Genomic DNA, 14,232 nt, shown 5'->3' on the forward strand with positions numbered 1-14,232 from the left:
TTATTTAGTGAATTCATCCCTTAATGATTTTCCCGAAAGCCACAACGTTTAGGAGGAACAAACCAAAAATGTGAGGCATAAATCTGGACAGTAGGATACTGCTTTGCTCCTTTTGGGAATCTTTTGCATTCTTACTTTGGAACTGCACTAATAGTTGCTGTTCCAAGTCAATTCTTGGTAGCAAGAAACAAAATAACTGAAATGAAGCACATGATTATTGTGTCCATGCAAACACCGGCCAAGTTGTTTTTATGTTTTGACTTTGTTGACAACTAATGCAACGATGCAATACGTTCACGGGTCATCGGTCATAAAAGAGAAATTTGTGTCTGCATTTGACCCAGTGTTTAGAAACCTTTATGGGCAACAAATTCGGGAATTTCGTAAATCACTCACCACCCCCGTTATATTCAATATCCTAGGGTATACATGAGATCACCTTAACCTTATAACACGTCAGATATATTCAAAATGCATACACAAACGTATATCAACAACTCAAAATATGAATTATATTCACTCCGTCTATATAGCTAATGACAGTTTCTATGCCAGTGCCTACTTAACGCACCAGTGCAGGTCGCAGTTTTTGCCTCACCTGTTTTACTGCTAGCGCCCCGTAATGGAATTAAATGAGCCTTCTCCTCAAAGTCGCTTTCCGTTTCTGATACAGAACGCATGTTTGTGTTTTACTCTCTTGCGCTTTCAAACGGGCCCTTCATCGTTTTCCTGCCTTATGACTCCAAAAACCGGTTAGCGGAGCAAAACACGACACACGTCACGAAGATATACAAGCACCGCCCTATACTTCTGGTTTGTGAAGGCTACAGTTTTTTTTGTTGGATTTCTTACCGCTCTTCCCGCGAAGCTCAGTGCAATACAAGCTGGTAAGACTTGGAAGGTGGCGCCCTAGTCCTGCTATCTACAAATGTCTGTTTAATAAAAGCTCTCTGAGTGTGTTAACTGTACGCCACAGAGACTGTTGTGTTATACTCACTACACTATAACTTTTTTTTTCTTTGTGTACAGAATGTTAAGGTCGTTTTTAACAGTCATAACAACCTCGAGATTATGGAATCTCGAAACCCGTAAATGGAGATTGCTATATAGTGCGGAACGGGAACATTACCGTTCTCTTCACTGTAGTACGATCTTGGAGTTAGTATATTTACTTTAAAGGTGGGTGCGGGGGTGCCCCTCATGTATTCTTTTTTTTTTTTTTTTTTTTTTTTAAGAGATTCCAGAATCTCGAGGATCTCAGCGTCGGTATTTAGAACGTCAGGACTGTGGAATTTCGAAACTCTATAGTGGACCCCCAGAACCACCAAGTTGTAGAAAGTCACACCTATACTTCCTCGAAAGCCCAGCCACGCCCGACAGTTATAGGCGATATTAAAGATTGGCAGTAATCTGTTGTGGAGGAGGATCCTACTACGTGGAACCGCCCCTGTTGTCCCCAAAACTGACATGATGTGTCAGTGAGAGCTCCTACTACTGTAACGCGTAGAAGCAATGGTACTGCATCTTAATGTCACTAGTGGATAAAGAGATTCAACTGTACAGATATTTGACTCATAATTTCCGTCAGTTTTTCATAAAATTGTGTTTTTTTCTGGCAAATTAGTAAAGACAGAAGTTTTGAAAATAATGACAGATATTTGAGTTTAAGACTCTATAGCCGTCAGAAAATCGATGCTAATGCAAAACTTGTTATTCTATCAACTTTTCAACTTTGTAAGAGTAATATTTAAAAAAATGCCCTATTTTTGGCCTTTGTCCCCCATTTATTTTTGGCTTTGTCCAGATTTCTTGCTGTAAGAGGTTGAGAGGTATGCTGGGCATTAATAATATTCTATACAAAAACTATTTATTTTTAAATAAATTGAAAAAAGGAAGCACCAAACATTTTACTTTGCTATGTCAATATGTATACATATTGCGGATTCATAACAAGTCTAATTGAAATAAGGCATCAAGCATTTTACTTTGCAGGATATTTGTAGACATTTATTTACTGACTATTCATAATTCTCAAGCACACACACAGGCAGGACACTTGTAGACATTTACTTACCATTCATAATTTTCCAAAAACTAATAAAAAAAATACACATACACATTGTGCGCGCGCTCGCACGTGTGTGTGTGTGTGTGTGTGTGTGTGTGTGCCTCTACATATATATATATATATATATATATATATACATATAGATATATATATACATATATCTATCTATATATATATATATATATATACATACACACACACACACATTTCTGTGTGTGTGTGTGTGTGTGTGTGTGTGTGTGTGTGTGTAAAGATAACATAAAAAGATAACAATTAAGCCCAGAATGTATGCATATGTTATCTATATATTTACTGTGTCGCATAGCTCTCAACCTTCCTTCTCCAAAATGAGGAACAATAGCCCTCAAAATGTGGAACAAACGGGCAAAATGTGTAGCACATACTAATGGCTTACTAACAACCTCGACTAGGATGGTCATAGGATGCTCAAAGTATGCTGGTTTTACTTATTACAAAAGATCTTTAAATTAATTAATATGATTAATTTCTATTTACTATGGATATCAGTTAAAAATATTCCTAACAGTGAATGTATGACAGACCATTTCAACGTGGAACTTTGAGGAGCATAAACTTTTTAAGACCTTAAATGAGGTATGTTCCTCATAATGAGTTACACTTGAGTGGTATTTATACCTCTCAACTGTACAGATTTTCGCAGAATGTCCAGATTTTTGCCTCATATTTTTGGTCATCTCCTCATAATTTTTTTTTCTGGCAAATCACTGAGGATTTAAGTTACTAAATAATGAGATACATTTGTGATTCAGACTTCATATTATTCAAAAAATACATGCTAACACAAATCCTCTTATTCCCACAACTTTGTAAGTTTATAAGAGCAATATTTAAAATCTCAACCTATTTTTAGTCCTTTGCTACCCATTTATTTTAGGCTTTATCCAGATTTCTTGAGCCATGAAGTTGAGAAGTATAATTCGAATTAACTACTTTTCTGCCTTATTGTAACACATCTGGCAAATAATATCATGAAAGTCAACCAGAATCCAACAGCGAAAGCATAGATCCACACAGTTACTTTTATTCGCACTGCCTCACCACTTAGATTACATGCAGTTTATCTCGACACACAATGTTATTCCCAAAGCCTTATGATGGCTCTGCTTTTACTGCTATTCTCCATTCTTATCATCCTAATACACTACTTCAATCTAATGAACATCTTCTCAGCATATATAAATACCAGAAATTCTCTGTCCAAAAGTCTCTACTCATACATTGTCATTAAAACATGTAATTCTATCAAATTAGATCTACCTCTAACCTCTACAAATTCAAACTACTACTAAAAGAATACCTAAATAAAACTTGCCTCTGCTCCCGCACCACCCCAGGCTGAACTAGTCCCTCCCTCCTTCAACCACTGGCATACTATGACTATATTCAGAGAGTTGGAATTAGTAAAATCTATTTCTTTGACAAAGAACAAATATATTTTTGCCTGGGCTATATTATCTGGTCATCTCTGTTGCAAAGAGTGTATTCAGTGTGTTTAATGTAATCTCTACTAACTGCAACTTATGAATACATTATCTATTGACAATGTTCTTTTTCAGCTTGCTAGAGCTACTCATATATTTGTACTATATACATTTTAAGTTCACAATGTATGAACTGAAGATGAATTACTACTTAGTTAATATGTCATTCTTCTGTATTAGGCTTTGTAATAACTTTTACTGTAACCGGATTATGCTAGTGGAACTTTTCTCCCTGGGCCTGTGCTGAAAATGGGATTTTATTCCAGTTGGACTTTCCTGGTTAACAAATGTCAAATGATATCAATTTATTCTTTGCATACCGGTTCCATCACATGATCTCATCAAGGTATGATGTAATCATTTCAACCCAAGTTAAAAATTCCCTTCATTGACATTAAGCTCTTCTTAGCCTATGACCAGTAAGCTTCATGGGGTACTAGTAATACCTCCATTTCGTGGGTTAACAACATTCTGGGAATGATTCACTGTCAGGTGCAGTTAATTAATTTCCTTCATGTCCTGACTGTTCCAATGAGCTGCCCTTTCTTCAGTTATTTTACTGCCTGGCAACATATGCTTCATGATAATAGGCAGTAGTGTTCCTGCATCTGGTTAAGGCAAGAATGTTATAAATGCTAAGCCATTTCTGGTGGTGCAGACTGTCATATATGCCAAGCACCCTTCTGCCTGTCATGCCAAGATTTCTTCCCCCGTAGAACTTGGCTCTCATAAAAACATATTCTTTAACATGAACCACTTGCCATGGACTGCCGAAAAAGCTTGGATCCTGCAGCATCTTCCATTTGCAAATGTCTCTCATAAACTAGTAGCAGTCCAGCACTGAAGGAGGTAGCAGGCTCTGTAACCTTGCTATCTGTGTCATAGGAATCTAGCATGATCAGTGAAAAAAAGCCTTATTAACTCTGGCAGTGGAATGTGGGAATTCTGAAAGTAAGTGTTTTGGATAAACCCTGCATTGGTGTGGCAAGTCTTTCAGGTGCACTGCCATACTGCAGACTGGCATTTTAACCTGTAGCTGCATGTCTGAGGTACATCTAGTGCAGACTTTCTGAACAAGAATTATTTGCTGGCTTTTCGAACTTCTATTACTGTGTCTAGAGTGCTGGCAATTTTAGTAATTCTTTCCTCGCCGTACATGTTGCATCAGTTTTGTCTTCCCGAAAAGTGTTAAGTGAATAGCTTGTGAGTATTCATTATTTATCCTGTTTGTAAGAAAAGAATCCCTTTGTTCAGACAGAAATTATAGTGATGACATTTACTTTATGAATTAGCATTGAATAAGCAGTGGTATACAATAATTATTTTTAAATTACAAACACTTTAACGTGATTTTAAAAAGGGAGAACTACCTGTTCTGCATAACATTAACGTGAAAATGAATCAACCATAATTAGCTTCAGGTTTTCTAACACACAAGATGCATATAAAAGTGCAAGATAGCACTGTAGCTTTTACTGTGAGGTTTAAAAAAAGAGCTCCTATTGGTCCACTTTGACAATTATGACCTTCAGGGCATCTCTTTTTCATTAACTCTACAACTGAACCAATGATAGAGAGAAAATCAGAGCTGTGAAGTCTTCAGTCTGAGCAGTAGACTGGTTGTACTTTGGGAAGTTAAAGTCAAAGCATTCTGCTAAATGCGGAGTAGTTGATAGGTATGATACCTGTTTCTAACTCATATTTTTTCCTATTCCTCATAAAAATGTTTGATTTTCTGATAAATCACTTAAGATTTTATTCAGTCACTAATGGCAGGACTTAGCAGTTATTGGGCCCAATCTGAGCAGTTTTGGTGCCTCCTCAGTTGACTCCTCACCTATCAACCACCCCTAAATCCCCTTCTTCCTGTTGGATTCCTAGACTTAAGATTCATCTTTTAAAGAAGCTTACTAGGTTCAGGACACAGGAGCTGCCCTTCACAAAACCAAACTGATTAGGATTAGGATCAGTTAGGTTGTCTGTCTCTGCATAAATGAGTTCTCCTATGATACATTCCATGGCTTTGCATATAAAGGCTGGTGAGGCCCATGGTTCTATAATTACATGGTTCTGTAGAAGGACCACCTGGGGTAGGGGAGTCACAGTGGCTATTTTCCAGGCATCAGGAACAAACCATGTAGACAGGCTGAGGTTGAACAGTTTAAGTAGAGGCTCAGACAGTGCATACTTGGTACTGATGAAAATGCAGCCTGGTATGTTGCCTGGTCCCATGGACGTAGTAGTTTTAGCCTTTGAAAGGGATTCTAAGACTTGTTCCAAAGTGATTTCAAGGGAAACTAAATACTCATGAACAATGGAGGCAATGATGCGGGTAGGAGAGGCAAAGTTGGCACTAAATTTGTCTGCTAATTATTAACTATATCCTTGGGGTCAGAATGGGTGATATTATTATTATGGATGAGCTCTGTCCATTGTTGGACTTTATTATATAATGTTCTGACATAACTGAAGAAAGTTTATAGTTTCCTTTGGAATCTGTAGCTACCTTAAGTTCATACTCTGCTTTACATTTTCAAACAGTGTTTTTAAGTTCCTTGCTGGCATGTTTCAGTCTAGTCTTGAGGTAGGGAGATTGGGATTTCTTGCAACTTTTTCTATTCCCTTCTTTTATTGTACAGTTTATTAAATACAGGAATTCCATCAGACAGGCTTATTCTCACTTTATCTTTATATTTAGGGTGGATGGGTACTGACTTTTCTATGCAACTGTTTAGGTGTTGTTAGAAGTAAGAAGTGGCAGAACAATGACATAGATACATTTATATTAACAGAAACCAAATCAAGCCATAGTAACATTTTTCATTATTTTACTGCATTATATATAAGATTTGTTTTTAATAATTATCATTCAGTCCAATATTACATGAATTGCTCAGTTCCTGCCTTCCCATAAACCTCTTCCTCCTCCCACACTTCCTAAACTCTTACTAAGTTGGCTACAGTCCCCTTTTGCTCGACCAGTAGACTATACTGTATATGTCAGTTATTTAGCCTCAGGAAATGACAGAATATCTGTTTTAATTTGGCATGTCTTTGTTAAGTGCTGTACTGGCTACAAACTGATAGCTCTCAGTTATAATTTGACCTGAGGGTAGGATGGTCTCTATCGTAGACTGTATTGCTAGATATCCCTTCAGTGTTGTCTTCTCTTACACTCAGTCACTATGTTCCTTCATAGAGCAGGTGCATGTCATGTTATTACATTTCTATTTGTTCTAAGATGGTGTATAACAGTAAAAAGACTTGGGCAGTGTGTTATATTTGTAATAATTTCATTCAGATTAGATAAGCTTTAAGTATGCTCGTGTGATTTCCTATAACACTTTTATATGTAATGTGAGTTGCTGGTGTTCCGGTGTATAAACACAGATAGATAGATATTTCATTGTTTTGACATACTGATTAATCTCTGCTCATGTCTTGCAGGGTAGCAGCTGCAAATGTTTAAATCTGTGTGAGTGCGTCATACTAAAGACGGATGTGGAATACATCATGCTAAAGATGGGAGTGTGTTGTACTAAAGACAGATGCAGAGTACATCCTTAAAGAAGTAATGTATTTTTTATTAATTGTTTAATAAAAAAATTAAATGTGGCAGCCGCTCGCAGTCAGAGGGCCCTAGGTAACTGCCAAGGTCTCCTAATACTGGATTCAACTCTGATTCATACATCCCAAATCAGCAAGAGAAGTAAAAGAAAATGCATTTATTGTCAGTCTTCAAATCTAAGCTGATCTTATCTTCTGTGGTAGTAACTGGAATGATAACACAAAACTATATAGTATTCCTAGTTCAGTTTTTGGTTGAAAACCCTGTAGAGCATTCAGCAGCAACTACTGACTACTGTGAGAGCATGAGCTACTAACACGGTGCACCATACAAGTGGCAATATACTGCAATATTTCATTTATTTTATTTTATGTATGCATATACGTATTTCATTTATTTATTTAAGTTTGCTTACCAGGGTAGTACACTGGTCACAATAGACCATTTATAGGCACAACCTGGGTGAGGGAATTCATAAATAAATAAATAAATAAAAATAAATCAATAAATAAAAATAACTTATGCACAAACTCGGAGTGATCACAGAAGGCACATTGACCAGCAGACAATTGAAGCGAAAAGCAAATATTACAATTTGAGAAGAAAAACAAATGTGGATTGATTTTAAAAGTAAGTATAGGAGGTAAGTAGCATGTGAGAACAGAGAGTGCATGTTGAAGTGATGTAGGAAAGAGACGATTTAGGTGATGTGACAAGTGGAAAAACACGTGCAGACAGATTTTTGTCTTTTGAGCTGTGCTCTAAAAATGGGTAAAGAGTAGATTTCTTTTAGGTGAGTTTAAGGATTGACAGAGTTTAGGTACAAGAATGGAGGAGTGGTCAGTACAGTGCAGTGCTGTTTGGTTTGTAGGGGGTCTGAAGTGTGTGAGTTAATGGGGAGAAGTTGCACATGTTGTAGAAAGTGGCTTTATTATAGGGTTTGGCAGCAAGGAACAAGAAGGCATCTTCAACAATGCCACTATAAACTGGGAATCATGCATAACCCAAAATATTCAGGCCCAAAGATAACTGAACTTTGTTAACACAAATGCCCTGGACCAGCTTGTCCATGTTCCTACTATAGACACTGTAACATAATGTTATCCATGACATAGTCAACATTGTACCCCTGAAGTATAATGTCCTCACAGGTCAGGTTGAACCATAGAGAAGTCTCCTCCAAAAAAAAAAAAAAAAAAAAACTTGGGTACCACCCAACCCTGGAACTTTTAGGAATTATTCCAAGGCAAACCTCCTATTATTAAGAGACATCTGCTCTGGCAAAATTTCAGGCCCACCAGCCCAGGGAACACATCTGCTTATATGGAATTGTTTACAAAAACCCTTTACAATCATGTATACAACTACATAGGGGCGGTGTGACCTATCCCAAATAAGCACCATTCAATTTTCAAACCCAGAAAAAGCCACCCTGGTGGAACCCCAGCATCAATAGGTTGTATAAAAAAAAGGAAGAGAATCGTGGCCAGTAGTAGGAAGTTCAATGCTCAGCAAAGTAAGAACCCCCTTATCATGTACAGAAAACAAATTCTAATTTAAGACTTACATTTCCAAAGTTAATTTGTTGACAATGTTCACAGCTGCTGCTGCTGCTGGGGCACCCCTTTTTCTGGAATCAGACATTCACTTAATGAATGACCAGTCACTTTCTCCATTCTAAAATCTGATCAATGGATATTCTCACAATTTTCCTGTTGCCTGGTTTGGCAGTGTATATGATGCAAGACTTTTCACATAGATTGTTCTTTCCAGGTATTCAGTTTTTCCTGTGCCAAATGTCCAGGTATCCAATTTTTCTTGTGCTAATATTTCCAGGTATCCAGTTTTTTCCATGCACCAACATTTCTCATTTTACTAACTCAGGTATCATAAATGCATAAGTTTGCTGTTATTATACTTAATTTGCATTATTTTCTTTCTTTTTTTTTTTGAACTTTAGTTATTAAATCAAGATGAAGCAAATACCGAGAAGTTCCATCTGCTCTGCATTTACCTGACAGGTGATGGCTTAGTATTTGACTGAAGCAAAAATTTAGTAACTAAAAACGTGTTATTTATTTGTGAAGACTCATCAAACACTGTTTTTTATAAATTTGTATATTCACTTTCCTAACTTCCCTGATCCATTTAATAAAACATGATAAGGAGAATTAATATGAATAATGCAATAACTGGAAATATTTGAACATATTTGATTAATTAAGATCTTATTATTTACTGACATTTTAATTGACTCACATTTATATTGTATAATAATATAAATAGCTTATTTTTTATTGTGAAATTACTTCCTCTGAAGGCTGTTTAGCCAGGACAGTAGAAGTACTTTTATGGCTGAATAAGGATATTTGTATGTCATATTTCTTAAAAAACAGCACCATTCAACAGGTTTAACTTTAAAGTCAAAGAAAACACAATAAAATGCTGAAAAACGACATAACTCTCTCAAGACTGGTTAAAAAGCTAAGCAACTTTTAAGTGCAGAAGAGCAAATGTACTTTCCTAGATGCAAAAATGATTCAAAATGATAACAAGTGCACTTATGTGGTCATTAGCTTCAAAGTCCTTAATCCTAAAATAAAGCTATTGCTATTTGAGAAGATTTGCCAAAGGCCAAGATTGTTCTGGATTGTAACATTTACTAGAAAATATCAACTGGTGATTTTGTAAGCAGAAAACTGCTTTTTGAGCTATAATTTAAGAGTAACTCACTGAATATAACATTGTGAAAACTAACTTCTTGTGAAAGTAGGGAACTTGACCTTTTTGACTACCTTGAAATACAAAGAACAAGTCAAATGGTTGAGGTGCTGTTGACTACACAATTACGCAGTCAAAATTATATAATATTTGGAATTAATCATGCAGCGACTTATCTGAAATCTTTCACATGTGGCAGTACCAAAATTCCATTTAATAGACTAGGATATATTGACAAATATGTTAAAGGTTGTAAAAGATAAGTACAGTTAAGCTAATTAAAAAAAAAATCCCATGTGCAAATCAATATGTTAGCTGCTAACATATTATATATGCCATGGTGTAAAACACAAGCATTTAGCCAATGAATAAAATGCATTTAGACACGAGACATAAGCTGTCACAGTATTGGGAGCTTTAATAACTGATGCAGTTGTAGTGAAACAGTGAAGATGCCGAGATACTACATAATAAATTAGGTAAGGTACATAATAATGTTCCAAGTGGTGACAAATCATGACCCTCTGCTATAGCAAAGATTTCTAGGCATTATTCTTGAGTAACTGTTTTAATGGAAATGGTTAAATCATTCTCAGTTTATGTTTCAAGATGCATCACAAAGCCTAATACAAAACTTAACCAAACACTGTTTATGTTGACCCAGTTAACAGCAAATTAACAATATTTACAGTTTGTTCTGCAATGGTGTTAAATAAAGCAACTTGATGGAAAAAGGAATTGCATTTGCCACACTGGTTAAAACCATGATATCTATTGTAAAGTCCAATTTTGTTTGGCTAAATTTCATTGTTAGCCTAACAACCCAGTAATAGTGCATATTTCTTTGCAATGTTTTGGAATTTGGTAATAACTGATGGTCACCATCAATTAATGCACCATTGATTGATATTCAAAGTTATATCATACCCCGTAATGTTGTTGTGTCTTTCGGCTTATGGGCCGCCACAGCGGAACTCCGGTCTGCTAATGTTTGGTAGTGGATTTTTACGTGCCAAGTTACCAGCCCTGACGCACAACCTTCAACGAAGGCACGCCCATTCACGTATGCCTCCACACAGAAGACGCTCTAGCTAAGAATCAAACGGGACAACGTCTTGCTGTGAGGTGACAACGCTACTGCAGCACCACTACCGCAGGTACTACCATACCCCTTAATACCTGTGACAAATTACCTAGATATTGGAAGTTTTCCCTGACAGGGAAATGTCCTCATTCTTGCCTTTGGCAAAGTACAGGTGAAGGTACTTGGCACAAGGAAATTTCTAATGGAACAGATTTATAATAGATAGTACTGAATTGAATTTTGTAGCATCATGCCATATAACATGGACTCATGCCATGGTTGGCAAGCCCTATGGGTATCCATACTATTACTGATTTATATACTTGATATAAACACAGTGGGAAAAGGAAAAATCAATTGCTTCTGTTGATTATATTCAGCGTATTAAATGGCCTAAACTAAATTTACTGAGTTAGCAAACACCAACAACCAAAAGCAAGCAAGCTCTGTAACAAGTGTAAACCTCACAAAGGACCAAAATTGAAATAATTTGTAATAAATGGTTCATTGTAATAATTGCTGACCATGTAGTAGATATTGTTGTCATCCATTGGTGGGATATTTTTGTTTGGTTTCTTAATTCAGGTAAAAGGTTTAGTGTCTTGGTGCATTCAGTCTTAATTATTCTGCTTTTTACTATTACATTTTGTATCATTTTATGATTCATGCACGATAAAGTCTGCATGTTATATAAGAATCTCCATGGATATATTCTTTTTATTAACAGACATGTATCATGTGCTACATGAATTAAGGGAAGGGTGCAAACGGTAGCTCTTATTTTCAAAGATTCAGCAGTGAATGAAGTCTACATGCTTAATTTCATTTAGAAGGGAATAAGTACACATATATAGGGTGGGATTCGTAGACTTTTAATGCAATGCGCGGTGCAAACTAGAAGAGGCTGGGTGATTCAGACAGAGAGCAGCTGCACAGGGTGAAAATAATGTAGTGTGGATCACATGCAACTGATGGCATAATGCTATTCTGAGTAAGGAATCTCATGCAAATAAGGCATGCTGATTACATAAATGACAACATCAAACATGGTAAAGTAATTTAGAATTAAATAAAACAAGTATACTGTGCTACATTGCAGATGTATTCCAAACACCAGAGATTTTTTGTATATAGAGAAATAGATATGCTAGGAATAGCAATAGCTATTGCAGAACAGCATGTGTTAATTGCTGCTGTTGGATTAATGGTAGTATCTGTGCCACCACAGTAGATACTGTCAGCACCTTACATATTATCAAATCATGGACCACAAGAGAGTGGATTGTTACCATGTAAACTGTCTCTAAATTGCAGTCAAAACACAATGCTCTACCTACTCTAGCTGGTTCTGACCATGTTCAGCAGGGGTCTAGTGAAGCATGTGACTAATATACTTGCGCACACTGCCTATGTGGACATGGAGTACTTAAACATGGCACAACAAATGTTTGGAAGCACCCTGTTATAGCACTGTACTGCACATTATGTGATGGCAAGACGTGCTCACTAAAATGGCCATTAGTTTCCCACATGGTCTAGTAGTTAGCATTCCTGTGTTTCAACCAGGTGGGTTTGACTACCAGTATGGGAATGGGAAACACTTTTATGGGGTTTCCCATATGGTCTATGATTCACAGGTTTATAGGTTTATAGGATGTTACTAGGCTATTTACCCGAGGGTCTTTACAAGTCTAGTCGTTAAATCCCAATATAATATTAAATGAGAGATATCGTCTATGCCCAGAGTTTTTCTAGCAAGAACTACCCATATCCAGGAGAGAAGCCAGGACAGTCCCCAGCAGAAGTGTATGCTCTCCCATCCTTTTGTCCAGGTCACACTTAAACAGGGTCATGGAGGTGATCTGTTTGATATAGACTGGAAGTCTATTCCAGAGGAGTGACAATCCCTGAGAGATGTATCTATCTGCCCAGCAGGTCCTGTTTATGTCACAGGCTAGACTGAGTTTCCTGGAACGGGTGACTCTAGTCCCATTTGACTTAAGGATGTGTAGCATTTCCATTAGATTTAGTTCAGAGATGGCCCTGTAAACCAGACATAAGTTGCCTCTAAGTAGTCTATACGCTACTGAGTACAGTGACAGTGACTTCAGTCTGTCTGTATAAGACGTGCTGGAGATCCTGAATTTTCTTAGTTAGAAATCTCTGAGATCTCTCATGTTTCTGCAGCTGTCTGGTATGATACATACCAAAGGGAGCATTATATTTTATAATAGGCCTGATGAGGGATGAGTACAGGGGAGTTATAAACTCTTTTGCTCTTGAGGTGATGCCTTTGCTAATCAGGTGAGCAACGTAGGATGCATTCGTCACTACAGTAGACAGATGGTGGTCAAAGTTGAGGACACAGTCAACTTGTGTTACTGGGTCTCTCACTACTGAATTGGTACTTAGGGTATTATTGTTTATTTTATAATCTGCAGGGACATTGTTTTTACGGAAGGGAATGATAATGCATTTTTTTAGCATTTAGTTTAAGACCATGGCTTTGGCACCAATCATTGGTCTGTGTAAGCCCCTTTTGAAGTACACTGACATAGCTAGAGGATTCAATGATAGCACCTAATTTGCAGTCATCCACAAACTTGGTTAGCCACAGTTTTGGCCTGGACTTCTGAGAAGTATATGCCAAACAAGCGGGGGCTCAGCACTGACCCTTATGGGACCAACTGGTGACAGGTCTGCCGATAGAGGTAAAGTCTCCCACGTTGACTGAGTGTTGTTGATCTGTGAGCCAGTTTGCAACCCACCTGACAACATAGGAGTTGATATTCAACTGGGTTAGTTTGTCAATGATGCCTGAATGTGGGATAGTGTCGAAGGTCTTGGTGAAGTCAAGATAGGCTGTGTGCACAGCTTTGCCTCGTCTATGGCTCTGGCCATGTTCTCTAAGAAGTCCACCAGGTTTAGCCGGCATGGCCTGCCCTTGACAAAACCGAACTGGGACAGATCCAGGGTTTGAAGGTCACCTATATCCTTATTTATGAGGTCCATGATGATTTGTTCCCTTGCCTTAGAGATGAAGCTGGCTAAACATATGGGACTATAGTTACCCAGGTATGTTGCTGAGCCACACTTGTGGAGGGGGATTACAGTCACTGTTTTCCATTCAGTGGGGACAAAACCAGTACTCAGGTTGTGGTTCAGCAGAGTACCTAATGGAGTAGCTAGCTGTTGTTTTAGAACATTGAGAATACAACCTGGAATGCCATCTGATCCCATGGAGATGGTGTTCTTAGCCTTGGAGACA

General features: G+C 37.3%; 1 protein-coding gene across 2 annotated transcripts in view; it reads right to left on the minus strand.

The window, feature by feature from the left end:
* Positions 1-14,232, minus strand: part of LOC122795602 (sialin-like) — a 925,743-nt gene that overhangs the window by 666,359 nt on the left and 245,152 nt on the right. Inside the window, exon 1 of one of the 2 annotated variants that reach the window (XM_044063869.1) lies at positions 599-1,137. The exons of the other annotated variant lie outside the window; for it this stretch is intronic. Within the exon in view, the coding sequence (XP_043919804.1) occupies positions 599-680 (82 nt within the window). The 5' untranslated portion in view covers positions 681-1,137. Of the gene's footprint in view, positions 1-598; positions 1,138-14,232 lie in introns of those variants that run through there. 2 annotated transcript variants of the gene reach the window in all.

Source organism: Protopterus annectens, chromosome 1.part0, assembly GCF_019279795.1.
Source record: "Protopterus annectens isolate FY-2018-M chromosome 1.part0, PAN1.0, whole genome shotgun sequence".
In the NCBI taxonomy this organism is placed as follows: domain Eukaryota; kingdom Metazoa; phylum Chordata; order Ceratodontiformes; family Protopteridae; genus Protopterus; species Protopterus annectens.